This window comes from Archocentrus centrarchus, chromosome 1, assembly GCF_007364275.1.
Source record: "Archocentrus centrarchus isolate MPI-CPG fArcCen1 chromosome 1, fArcCen1, whole genome shotgun sequence".
Classification (NCBI taxonomy): Eukaryota; Metazoa; Chordata; class Actinopteri; order Cichliformes; family Cichlidae; genus Archocentrus; species Archocentrus centrarchus.
Window position 1 is genome coordinate 5814775 of NC_044346.1, and position 14177 is coordinate 5828951.

General features: G+C 41.7%; 1 protein-coding gene across 2 annotated transcripts; it reads left to right on the plus strand.

The window, feature by feature from the left end:
- The first annotated feature begins 756 nt into the window (after nt 1–756).
- On the plus strand, nt 757–13602 carry stx10 (syntaxin 10). 2 transcript variants are annotated; one of them, XM_030735297.1, is made up of 9 exons: nt 757–837; nt 1324–1399; nt 5978–6071; nt 6817–6911; nt 8304–8366; nt 9843–9944; nt 11278–11384; nt 12099–12193; nt 13263–13602. In XM_030735297.1, the coding sequence occupies exons 1-9, from the start codon at nt 803–805 to the stop codon at nt 13337–13339; spliced, it is 744 nt and encodes a 247-aa protein (XP_030591157.1). In that variant the 5' UTR covers nt 757–802; the 3' UTR covers nt 13340–13602. The 2 variants fall into 2 exon arrangements, with proteins under 2 accessions (XP_030591157.1, XP_030591164.1); XM_030735304.1 differs by lacking the exon at nt 13263–13602 and adding an exon at nt 12280–13244.
- Nucleotides 13603–14177: the final 575 nt, after the last annotated feature.

Genomic DNA, 14177 nt, shown 5'->3' on the forward strand with positions numbered 1-14177 from the left:
GAGGAATTAGGAGGGGGATGCAGGATGACGACAGGAAGGAAGGAAGGAAGGAGCTGGGCAGGACAGTGTGGGACTGAGAAAAGCCCACAGGAATAGAGACAAATGGGTGGGACAGGAGGGAGGCATTCAAACAGCTTTGTGGAGGATTTGCTGAGCATGCATTTTTCCCCCCTAGCAACACCTTACACTGATCCTTCTTTTCCATTTTTGTGGATCCCTTTCAAATTCATTTCTAACAGAAGCTTCATACTGTCCAGTGACTCATCAACCTGTGTCAGGTTTCCACTGCTTCACATGGATATATCAGTGTAGAGCTGATAAAGCTGGCTATATTTTTGAGATCAGAGGGTTGATGTTAACCTAGGGAAAAGCAGTTTCCATTTAACTGACTGTTGTCATAATCAGATGAACTTTGCCCCAGCTGCTCACAGAATTTTCCATTACCTTATACAGGTCTGCTGTACAGTCTACATGCCTATGGGGCAGTTTAAACTTTAAATCAGACAAATAATATACACCATGTCCAGAAAAAGAAGAAAGACGACGTCTGGGTCCCCTATCTGTTTTAATCAGTCTCTGTTTATATTTGGCTTATTTGTGTCTTTTCTGTTTATACTTGTGACGGAGTTTCAGCAAGTGTAGCTCAAACAGTGGCTGCACAGCTGTTACTTGGCTAAGTTATATAATTACAACACTCCCCCCATCCCCCCCGACACTTTTTTTTTTTTTTGCACGTCTCACGTCGGTCTGTGCGCTACCGTTGACGTGCGCATGCGCTAGGTGTGAAGAGGAAGGAAACACCATGTCGATAGAAGACCCGTTTTTCGTTGTGAAAGGGTGAGAAATGACAAATAAATGAGACGTAAAAATCCGTATTGTCATAAAGTAACTACAGCTTTAAGCATGTTGAACGTTTAGTTACGCGGGGGTATTGTTATTTTCCTTTAAAGCAAAGTTATATCAGAGAAGGTAGCCCAACGGCTAGCTGTAGCTAACTAGCATCGATGCTACAGTAGCAGCTGCGCAGAGTGGCTCACTCAGTTTGTGTTCTTAAATCAGAGCAGCGCACTGAAACAGTCCCTGAAATCCGTTTTTACCCCCCTCCCTCCCAACCAGCTGTCAGTGAAACCACTGGGACAGCTGTGAGACTCCGTGGTCAGGCGGTTTACAAGGCGTTGCGAAGTTGGGAAGGATGCGAAATGGTGTTTGTTTTGGTTGACCGAGGGGCGTAGCTGCAGTTTTGTCTCTGAATGACGAAAGGGCGAAGTCAACTAGCTCTGAATTTCCGTGCTGATAATGTTCCTTCTATGTGTTTGTCTACAGGGAGGTGCAGAAGGCTCTCTCTCGAGCTCGGGGCCTGTTTGATAGATGGGAGGAGCTGCTGCAGGATGGGACACAGGTGAGCCTCATGGGGTCACAGGGATGCACAGAGTTCACGTCTCAGACTTTAAGTTTGGTGACATGTGGTAAAAACAGGCTGCAAGTATAGCACACAACTCAAGAAGAATAACAACTCAGAGTCATCAAGTGTAGTTTTAAATATTCTAATTGAAAAAACAATCCTCTGTTATTGGAGCTATATTGGCATGTATATCACTGTCTCTTGTGTATGGTATATTTGCTTGCAGTGTTTTTAATAGGATGTATTGTTGTAGTGTCAAAAATTTTGCAGGGCTTTAAGTTCTCTTTAACACTATTTTCATAGGAATTTAGGAGTGGGGGGAGCTATTATGCTCATCTCCGGCTTATCTTTTTTTTTTTGACTCTACTAGAGCAGCTTTGCATTAAAGTAACCTTTATGTATTTTTCTAGTGGCTCTTGGCGAAGCCCCCTCAATTTATCTTCTAACTGTAAAAAGCTATTATAAAACCATTTTCCCTCCCTTTAAGCCACCTTACTTTTGATTGGCTTTCCCTCATAAACCGAAGATTTTATCAGCTTGTGGGTGGGGGTTCTGTGCTTACAGCAGAGTAGTCTGTCCACTCTTACTGGCATAATAAAGAGTCAAGAATAGAAAAAAAAAAATATTGAAACTGAGCATTCAGAGCATTGTGATGCTGTTGGCTCAAAGGATTACCTGCACATTACTGGCTGTGCTTAATTTGAGCACCACCCCCCTTCCCGTAACAATATATACTGTTCAAAAATAAAGGAACACTTTAAAAACACATCAGAGCTTAATGAGAAAACAAAATCAATCTTGATATTTATACTGAGATGGATTGGGTGATAGGAATGAAAGGATACTACACTGTTTGATGGAAATGAAAATGATCAACATACAGAGTCAGCCCTCTGTCTTTAAATGATTAGTACACACTGTGTACTAATCAGTTAAAGACACCCTGAAAATCAAAGTGAAAAAATGATGCATCAGGCCAGTCTACTTGGCTGAACTTTCATTTCAGCAACTCAAAAACTGTACTCAGTAGTGTGTATGGCCCCCACGTGCTCATGTTAGGGCATGCTTCTAACGAGGTGAGGGATGGTGTCTTGTGGGATCTCCTACCAGATCTGCACCAGGGCATCACTGAGCTCCTGAACAGTCTGAGGTGCAACCTGGTGGTGATGGATGGACTGAAACAATGTCCCAGAAGTGTTCTATTGGATTAAGGCCCGGCAAACGTGGGGGCCAATCAATGGTATAAATTCCTTCATCCTCCAGAAACTGCCTGCATACTCATGAGGCCAGGCATTGTTGTACACCAGGAGGAACTCAGGATCCACTGCACCAGTGTAGGGGCTGACAATGGGTCCAAGGATTTCATCCTGATACCTAATGGAACAGGGTGCCGTTGTCTAACCTGTAGAGGTCTGTGCGTCCCTCCATGGATATGCCTTCCCAGCCCATCATTGACCCACCACCAAACTGGTCATGCTGAATGTTGTTACAGGCAGGATAACATTCTCCATGGCTTCTCCAGATGCTTTTGCATCTGTCACATGTGCTCAGCGTGAACCTCTTCTAATCAATGAAAAGCACAGGGCAACAGTGGACCTGCCAATTCTGGTATTCTGTGGCAGATGCCAATCAAGCTCCTCTGTGCCAGGCAGTGAGCACAGGGCCCACTAGAGGATATTGGGTCCTCAGGCCACCCTCATGAACTCTTTCTGATTGTTTGATCAGAACCAGTCACACCAGCGATGTGCTGGAGGTCATTTTGTAGTTCTGGCAGTGCTCATCCTGTTCCTCCTTGCACAAAGGAGCAGATACTGATCATGCTGATGGGTTACTTTATCTATCCATGAAGCCAGATCACACACATCAATTCATTAAACTGCAGGAATGTCTTAAAGACATAAGACCTGGGTGATCTCTAATTTCCTGCGTCTAAATTCCTTCCAAATCTTAGAAACATGTTGTCTAACCAGATACTTGGCATTAACTTTGCCTCCAGTATCACTGTGAGGAATCTTGGAGTTATTTTTGATCAGGATATGTCCTTCATTGCACAAATGCTTTCTTGCATTTGTGCAATGTTTCTAAAATTAGAAACATCCTTTCTCAGAGTGATGCTGAAATGCTAATTCATGCATTTATTACTTCTAGGGTGGACTATTGTAATTCATTATTATCAGGCTGTCCTAAAAGCTCCCTGAAAAGCCTTCAGCTGATCCAAAATGCTGCAGCTAGAGTACTGACAGGTACTAGAAAGAGAGAGCAGATTTCTCCCATGTTGGCTTCTCTTCATTGGCTCCCTGTTAAATCTAGAATAGAATTTAAAATGCTTCTCCCCACATACAAGGTCTTGAATAATCAGGCCCCATCTTATCTTAAAGACCTCATAGTACCATATCACCCCAACAGAGCACTTCACTGTCAGACTGCTGGCTTACTTGTGGTTCCTAGGATACTTAAGAGTAGAATGGGAGGCAGAGCCTTCAGCTTTCAGGCGCCTCTTCTGTGGAACCAGCTTCCAGCTTGGATTCAGGAAACAGACACCCTCTCTATTTTTAAGATTAGGCTTAAACCTTTCATTTATGATAAAGCTTATAGTTAGGGCTGGATCAGGTGAGCCTGAACCCTCCATTTCTTTTCATTCACTTCTTTTCACTCTGTTTATACCCCACTCTGCATTTAATCATTAGTTATTATTAATCTCTGGCACACAGTGTGTCTTTTGTTCTGTCTCCCTCTTTTCACCCCAGACTGCCCCTCCCTGAGTCTGGTTCTGCTGGAGGTTTCTTCCTGTTAAAAGGGAGTTTTTCCTTCCCACTGTTGCCAAGTGTTTGCTCATATTGCTTTGTTTTGACTGTTGAGTTTCCTCTGTAATTATTGTAGGATCTTTACCTTACAATATAATGTGACTTGAGGTGACTGTTGTGATTTGGTGCTATATAAATAAAATTGAATTAAAAATTAAGGACCTTCTACAGACCTGTCCAGCGCTCCTAGAGTAACTGTCTGTCTCCTGGAATCTCCTCCATGCTCTTGAGCCTATGCTGGGAGACACAGCAAACCTTCTGGCACTGGCATGTATTGATGTGCCATCCTGGAGGAGTTGGACTACCTGCGCAACCTCTGTAGGGTCCAGGTATCACCTCGTGTTACCAGTAGTGACACTGACCCTAGCCAAATGCAAAACTAGTGAAAAAACAGAAAAGATGATGAGGGGAAAAATGTGAGTGTCCTCCACCTGTAAAGCCATTCCTGTTTTGGGGGTTGTCTCATTGTTCCCCCTCTAGTGCACCTGTTGTTAATTTAATTAACACCAAAGCAGCTGAAACTGATTAACAACCCCTTTGCTACTTACTGACCAGATCAATATCCCAGAAGTTTAATTGACTTGATGCTGAACTCTGATTAGAAAGTGTTCCTTTAATTTTGTTGAGCAGTGTATTTATGACAAAATGATGAAATGCATAATAGGTCCTCTTTATCAGGATACATATGGGAACCTCTAAATCAAGATGCATTTAATTTAAAATATATTTTTGTCTCATTGAGTTCATGATGCTCATGCAGTATTCCGAGGTGATCTGGCATGCATGTCTGTTTGCATGCAGGTTTTATCAAGTGAAAACCTTCAGTGTCTTTGCATAGATCACAATTTATCCCCCAAATTCAAACAGCTTTGTGATATATCGGAAACAACATATCTAAAATAATATACCACCCACCTACCTCATTTGTATTGATCCAGATTTAAAAATGTTCCCTTTTTTTTTTTTTTTTTTTTTTTAAGTCTTGGCAAAGGAGCAGTAGTATAAAATTTTGTAGCATTTTAAATGTAATTTCAACTACAATCAACATAAACTACAACAGTGTATTTCAAACCGTTTGTGCCCAAGGCACACAAAAAAGCAAGGAAAATTTCAAAGCACACCTGTGTTCGTATCTGCAGAAAGAAGCCTCTGAATGATGTCAGAGACAGTTTTCCTGGTATTATCAGATGAAGGTGCTGCTGAGCATGACACCCGCAATTTTTCTCTTTTACCTTAAGCTACACTACCATATTATTCACATCTATCCCAGTGATATCAGACACTTTAAGACAATCAAACAAATATTCTTGGTGACTACATTAGATCCTGCATTATTTTAACGTTGTCAGAGTAGCTCTCTGTTTTCCAAATGCCTGTTTAGCTAGCTTGGTAGTCTGTAAACATTAGTTAAGTCTTCCCAGCAAATTTAAATGCTGTTCATTACTTTTTTATGCAGTTACAGTATGGTTGGTTGACACTAAATCTCATGGTGCATCTGGATTGGTCACAACATTTAGGAGCTACTGCACTGCAGTATGGGATAAACAAGAAATGACAGTAATGAAAAATTACCTTTCACTCGCCTGAGTAATAAGAGAACTGGTTATTATCCAACATTCATTTTCAAAGTATCTAAGTAAAATATTTTCTAAGGATGCCTCTGTGATATTTATACTCAGTGCATTTTGATGTGTTGCCTCAGGCAGCGGATATAATTTAAGGTTCGGCTGCATTATTCAGTTGGTTAGTGAGTTTCTGTTTGTGGTTTCAGGTGAGTCGAGATGAGCTGGACTGGAGTGCCAATGAACTGAGAAACTGTCTGAGGGCCATCGACTGGGACCTGGAGGACCTCAGTGAAACCATCAGTATCCTTTAAGCATGAACAAATCGCTTTCCCACTGTCTTCACATGACAAGCACTATTTTTAAAACAAACAGGCCCTCTGTGTCACTCTCTCAGCCTCTCTTCCTGTTTTTGCCCATTTAATCAGAAGATGTATTGATCTCCTAAAGGCTGGAACCATTTTGGTTGCATGATAATTTACCAAAGAAGTATTACCCTGTCTGCACTTAAGACTACGTCAGGAAGCTTTGCTGATGGAACAGGAGAAAAGGAGCGTTTTCATGAAAAGGTTCATGAAATTTGTGCTTTTTCTGTCAGAGGGTGCTTGATTTGACTGATTGGACGGGGATCATAATGCAAATATGTTGTCAAAATAGCTGAAATTTAATGCTATACCTGAGTAATTTTTTTTTTTGATTGCGTATATAGAAGTTGTTCAGACTCCCAAATAAGTTATATGTTCAACACCAAAGTCCTTCTAGAAGCAGGTATCACTGTTCGGCAGTCACACTAGCGCTGTCTCTAGGCAGTTATTTAAAGCAGCTGTCTGAATGAACAACAGCATTAATTTCAGTGGTCACCAGAACATTCTGCATGTACAGAATCAGCTGTCACGTCTGATTTTGGTGCTGCCTTTGCAAAATTCTCCAGAACATTTCTATTTAGGGTTCTTTGAGTACCATGTCTCCCTTTTCTAATGTTTCTGTCAGTGCTGAAAAGTGTAGCACAGATTGAGCAGTTTTGTTGGTGGGTCCTTGACTGGTAAAGGCATCGTGGAGTCAAATCCAGGGAAGTTCAGACTGGGTGACAACGAACTTCAGGAGAGGAAAGATTTTGTGGAGCGAACCAGGAAATCTGTCCAGGTAACTTCCTGCATGTTTTTCTTCAGTTTTGCTTTCTTAAATATTCAGACATCAGGTCCTGGGATCTTTGATTGCTATTTGGTGTGTGGTTTTTTTTGTGCTTATGTTCAGTAAACATTAATGGAAATTTAAGTTGTGACACTAGCTGTCTCTGATTATTAAAAATCGATAAATGTTATAAACTTAAAGCCACTATCTGAATAAAAAGGAGTAGTAATGCTTTGGAGTTACCAGGGTTTTTGCTTTGATGACTCATAAGTTGTGGTCTGATCTTCTACGTCATATTTACACACAAACACAGCATGACTAATAACAAACAGTTGTACTTATTATTTTGAATCCACTGAGTAATCATTCACAGTGGGGTTTTTGTGTCTTTTCCCAAAAACTGCTTGGAGTCAGGTGATTGTAGCCACAGTTTATAAATAGTCAGTTCAGAAATTCTGGTACTTCCAAATCATTAAACATTTTTGAAATGGTTATATAGTGCAGTGGTTCCCAAAGTGTGGGCCGCGGCCCAGCAGGGGGCTACGAAGGTACAGCGGGGGGCCGCAGTAATAACGGAACTTAAGTTTGAAATTACTTACAAGTATGCATAGTTACATATTTATATAAATGTATTTATTTATCTAAAAACTGAATTAAAACTGGTAATAGGAGGTGGTTAGTTTGTGATATTGCTCATTACTCTGACCTACATTTACTGCTCTGGTTTTTAAGTGGGCCACAGCACTCTGGGAACCACTGATGTAGTGTCATCAAAAAGCAAGTTATTAACTTCTTTTTTATTTTAATTAACAAGTTCTAGTACTACTGTGTAAGTGTTCATGATTGAAGAAAGGCAGCTGGTTCCCTGGAAGGCCTCTGTTGTGTCTTTGTAGCTGCAGTGTTACAAATGAACTACAGGCAAAGTCAAACATTAGTCGAAGCTAAGAACCTCCTAAAGCTGAGCCACACTTAATTAATCATTTTCACTGTTTCTATTGTAAGCACACATGAAATGCATTTCTACTATCAGTCAGCATATTTACCCGCTCCGCAGCTGTTAAGCTCCAGGCTTTAATGAATTTGAATCGATGTCCACGCTGTAGGCACAATGGAAAATATGAGTCAGTTTTTAACACGACTTAACAGCAAAGGTGCCATTCTTAAAATAGACCTGGAGAACTGAGTCATTGGAGCCAAACAGAAGAGCTCTGCTGTGAAGGAACAAAAGACTTTCTGACATTTCGATTTGCCTGACAGCGATTCTGGCACAGCACAGAAAATCTCATTAATGAAGATGTCTGCACTGAGGCAGCCTTTTAAAGGGAATTTCTGCTACTATTGAGACAAATTGTGAAGTGAGAGGTGTAATTTTGTGTGTGTGTGTGTGTGTGTGTGTGTGTGTAGGAGATGAAGGATCAGTTGTCCAGCCCTTCCGCTGTGGCTCAGGCAGAGAAGAAGAACAGACAGGTTGGTGAATCTTGAAACACAAAACAAAATACACAGGGAGTGCACAAACACTACATACACTGCACTGGGTAAAATGTAATTAGGGGTACAGGGTCTGAATTATGGAGTTTGTGTACTTCTCCATCTACACCACCAGTTTCACCTGTTGTGAACAGGACCAGGTATCAGGTCTGTTCATACAAGGTCGGTGTAATACTTTGAGGTTTGGGTTAAAACAGTAGGGAATATTGAAGCATTTCCAGATGTGATGGAAAACAATTCCCACAATTCCTGATCTAGCTAATACATTGGCCTTATGTTCCAAAGGTTTCTGTGTTTCCTCAGTATGCTTCCTTCTCCTAGTGTGTTTTATGGTCTCTTCTTTCTTGCTGTATCAGTTTCTTAAGACACAACTTCTAACTTCACAGGAAACGCCTTGTCAAAAACATGTTTCTTGTAGTTTACATCTTTCAGTTTTAAATGATTTAGATTCACGAGCGCACACACAGCAAAGAAATTTTCATGCAGATTTCATGAATCTAATACTGGTTTTACATGTGTACTTATTTTTTTTTGTGGAAACACATTTCTCTGCACCTATTAGTAAATGAGGCCCACTGCTAACTTTGGCTGCTGAAGCCTCATATTTGCTTTGAATAAACGTGGAGGTTGTTTTGACAGAGTGAGAATGGAGCAGAATGCTACAGCAAAGGTCACATTGTTACATCCGGGGTGTCAGACAGATGCCAGAATCGGCCCATAAAAGACTCCAGTCCGACCCACTGGACAGATTTGGAAAATGTGAAGGAGGGCATAGATTTTTTTTTTTACTTTAAACTGTTTAAAGTTTTACAGCTTTAATGAGTAATGGAGACCTCCTCCACGGCCATTTATATTACACCAAAGTAACTAAGTAACAGAGACTTCCTGTTTTTTCACTTCAAAGGAACAGTGGTATCAACGAGATCCCAGAACTTTTTCTGTAATTTTACACATCTGTTTCTTAGAGTTGTGCTGGCAGATTATTTTTGTCATTTATTAATATATCTGAGATTCAGTGCATGGTTAAACTTCTTTACACTGACAGGAAGGGCAGTTTCACTGGTCTGGCCCACTCAAAGTCATAGAGGGTTGTGTGTGGCCTGTGATGTTTGAATTCACTGCTCTACATTGTCAAATCTGACTGTACTTTTAATCAGACAAGTAAACCTTGCTTTTGTTATAACTTTAAAAGAAAGAATCAGTTGTCTTTTATTGTCTTCATATCAAGGATTTTTGGTCTTTGTGTCGACAGACAGATCCATTTCCATCTGCCACAAAAGAGAAATAACTGCACCATCTTGTGCTTTGAAAACTGTCAAACTCCCATTGTTCCAACAATAACTCTGCTTTTGAAACTCCTACAACAAACAAACATTCACACACTCCTTTTTTTTTTTTTTTTTTTTTTCTTTTCTTTCTGCAAAGGCTAAGTGTTGTGTGTCTGTGTTTGCCTAGGCTCTGCTGACTTCAACAGGCCAGGACAGGTCAACAGGACTGGAGGCTCATCTGGTGTCTGCAAACTCAAGATACATCCAGGAGCAGCAGGAGCAACAGCAGGTAAGAGACCAGCGGAAACTGAACAGGTGAACGGCCAAAAAAAAAAAAAAGGAAAAGAAATGAGAAGGACTCGAAGAAAAAGAGGAAGGGATGAAAGGAGAGGAGATATTAATGTGTGTGAGAAATGAGTTCATGTAAAATGAGTATTTATTAAAAACTCACTTCAGAATAATGTTATGTGTGTTTCTTTTCTGAGGTCATGTTAACAGGTGACAGGAAAGCTTTATTCAAAGGATCACGTGGTAGGAATGACAAATAAGGTCATCAGTGCAGGATTCCTGCTGCAGTGTGAGAGTAGTGTAGATGAGGTCTGCATGTTCTTTACAGAGTACCACACTGAGAGCGAAGTGAAAGAGGATTAAATGCAGGCTTCAGAGAGTATGAGGTGTTGGTTTCTGTTTCCTGTTGTGTGGGCTGATATTGGTGATGAAAGCTGTCATCACACATCCTGTGTCAGGTTGTGGTATTCAGTAAGAAATACTGTTTGTTCACATCTTTTAATGAAAGTAAAGTTTGACCTTTGTATGTTTCATTAGCTCAGACAGGATGTGGTCTCTCGTCTTTGTTTGCGTCACTGCTTTTGTAGCGGTTTAGGGGCACATTTTTAAAAGCTGTTGAAGTGCAGATTTGATCCTGGAAAGAAGGAGCCTCAAATAAAACCCACGTTCCCTGAGGCACAACAAATGTTTTTTTAGAAGCAGGGTCAGATTTACTAAGCTTGGAAACATAATTCAGAATAACCAGAGAAATCTATCAAGAGTTGGTCATGAGCGATGAGGGACACAGTAAGCCTGAAATGGTGTACTTGTGGTTTTTGAACAGATTTTCTCTCTGGAAACAGCATGACATTCAGACCAAAGAGAGGCAGCAGGAAAAGAGTCTGTATGTTTTGATACACGAGTGAAATCTTCCCCCAGTAACTGAGGAGTTGAGGCGGTCGTTCTCTGGATCAATCCTGAGAGCTCAGATCCAAAGGAGGTCTCTTTATTCCAAACAGCTGACCTGTGATAGAAGAGCATGAATCATCATTTATCGCATCCTGATCCTGACTCATCCAGTGTTAATAAGGTTAGATGCAGTGGCCCACACTTGTGTCCCAACAAATGTGGGCAACTGTATCTAAAGGTGAAGATTTTTAGGCTAGGATTAGGTTCAGGTTAGTTGAAGGATTAAGGAAAATCTTCAGTAAAGTGAGTTAAGTCTGTGTGTTGTCCTTTGAAGTGAGGTAAGTGTGTGTGTGTGTGTGTGTGTGTGTGTGTGTGTGTGTGTGTGTGTGTGTGTGTGTGTGTGTGTGTGTGTGTGTGTGTGTGTGTGTGTGTGTGTGTGTGTGTAGTTGATCATGCAGGAGCAGGACGAGCAGCTGGAGTTGGTGTCGGGCAGTATCAGAGTCCTCAAAGACATGTCTGGACGGATCGGAGACGAGCTCGATGAGCAGGCTGTGTGAGTACACGTGGAAACCTTTTAGTTTCCTCTTGACTGTAAAACACAATGAATGCTGAATGCATTCTTAACCACACAGGCGTCCATTTTAACCGGCACTTGTGGGTAATGAAAAACGAGGCCATCACAGGTGCTAGCAGTCACATAGGGCTTTTTTTTCTCCCCACACCTGATAGTCTGAAGCCAAGTCCAAGTTTTTTGATGTACCTGGATCTGGATTATAGATGGGGGTGTGTCTGACATTACTGTGTAATCGATTCACCTGGTAGCCCAATGCTAGTTATATGAATGAATGAACTGAAACGAATGAACAGATCCATTTTATTGGCATGTGCAGCAGCAGCAGCAACTTCAAACACAATACTCCTCGTCTCCTCTCTGAAAATACTTGAAAAGCTACGCACTCTTTCCAGTTTACTTTTTACAGCATTGTCCGAATGTATAATTATGTCCTGTTACAAATGATTTTTCCTATCAAAAGCCTGCTCTAACACCCTGTAGTTAATCCAAAATCCCCAAAATATTTTAAAACTAGAAATGACTTGAAGCATAGTCCAGTTTGATCCAAGAACACATCTTTTTATCCATCCACCATTTCACACACAGTCCAGACCAAACAGGTGCTAAAAGGCATGCAGGTATCCCACATCCCTGCAACACAATGTACAGACTTTGAGTTAAAGTTCTCACAGTATTGTGTTTGTTTGCTTCTAGGATGTTGGGGGACTTTGGAGACGAGATGGACCAGACATCATCCCGCATGGACTCGGTCCTGAAGAAGCTGGAGAAAGTGTCTCACATGACCAGCAGTGAGTTTACACACACAAACAGTGTGGAGTTTTTTGTTTTTGTTGTTGTTTTGTTTGTTTAATGAATCCCACATTTCACTCTGTAGTTTGGTCAGTGTGGGCAGCGAGCAGTGCAGTTGCCATTCAACAGATTTGGCTGAGAGTCTCGAGACCCTGACCTCTGAGTGTTGCCTGTGTGCCAGTGGCAGACCTTGGTGATATTCTCTGTGGCTCCTGAATTTAGCAAGGAAACAAAGCACTGTTGTACATTACATTCATCCATATTTCGAGACCAAGGGAGCATCTCTCATTAATTTCAACTCATCTGTTCTAAGTAGTGTATCATACTAAACTCTGACAGATACAGCTTGTGTCAAGGAGCGTGACAGCAGACATTAAAAAATAAATAAATAAAAAATCACTGAAAGACTGAAGCATGCATTTTTCCTGTGTGGCCCTCAATCATGTGCCGGGTCCTTGAATTGGCTTTCAGTCATAAAACGTGGCCCAATCAGAAGCAGAGCTCGTTGGAAAAAGAAAACAACCCTGACAATAAACGGAGTTTCTTCCAAATAAACAAACTGTTGTCTTTAAGAAGTACTTGGAATGTGCTGTGTACAGTTTTACCAAACAGATGCATGTTGAACACTATAAATGAGCCGCACCCTGGTCACATGACTATAGCGTCACCACCAGCACTCCTGTGTTCAGTGAACTGTTTAGAGTGTACCCTGCCTCTCACCCAGTGGCAGCTGGGATAAGCTCCAGCACATGCTGTGGGCCTGAATTGGATCATGATGATGGGTAAAGGTTGTAGACAAGGGTCCAGACAACTTAGACATTTCAGAAGAGTGAATGTAATGTGAAAAATATGCAGCTCATTGTATGGGTTTAAATTCAACTTCAAAGTTTAACATTTGTATCCCAGTAGAATTACAAAAACGCCTCCAAAATGACTGCGTCATACATAGAAGTTAAATCCCCCCGCCTGTGCACACAGTTTCTCCTGTCTTCAAACATGCAAACAATTCTTTTTGTCATGATGGAAGTTTTTTTTTAACTAAATAATCTCCTCTGCTGCGTCCCTCAGGTCGGAGACAGTGGTGTGCCATCGGCGTCCTGGTCGCCATCCTGATCGTGGTCCTCATCCTCTTCTTCACCCTCTGACATCAGCAGTCTGTGACCTTTCAGCCGCGTTCACCGACTCATCCCCATCAGGATGGATGTTCGGACGGTTACAGAGGGAAGGGAGACGTGTCTCCTCTTTCCTTTCCCATCACTCCCTTTCTTTGTGCTGAGGAGAAGCTGGTGACGTGCAGACTACAGTGAGGATGGATCCTTCACTCTGCTTTAATGATTCTAGTGGGGGGAGGAAAAAAAAAAACCTGCTGGTCTCTCAGCAGCACAGCTTAGCATGGGGGGGGGGGTTTGTATTACGTCTCTTATTTTAATGCATTTCTTTTATTGGAGCTAAAGGTATTCGGGGGGGGGGGGGGGGGGGGGCTGCTTTTGTTGGGTTAAAATCACAAAGCTACAAAAGTTAGTTTCATTTTAAGCCAGCAGCAGTAGCACTGGGGGAGGATTTTCAGTGATGCCTTAAATCTATTTTTATACCATTTTGAAATGTGCAGTATGTTCGTGTGCCTACATGTGAATCATGGTGGGAACTGACTCCTCACTGGCGGTAATCAGCATCGGGCGTATTTGGTTAGCACAAAGTCTGCAGGTTTTCCCTCTACTCCAACGCAACAGCAGCTCATTCCACTGATGAAGAGTTTGCTGAAAACTGCCGCCGGGCTGTAGGTGGTCAAAACAGAACAGAAACAGAAGCATGCAGACCCAGGCATGGCACAGCGCCATCCATCCCTCTAATGGATCCTGGTTTTGCTTGTCAGATTCATTCTGATATTCATTCACTCGGCAGACGTGAGTGGTTCATTTCCTACCCTGATAGCAATCTGTCTCAGCGAGGTGAGGCCAGGTCTGCAGCCGGCCACCTTCCTTC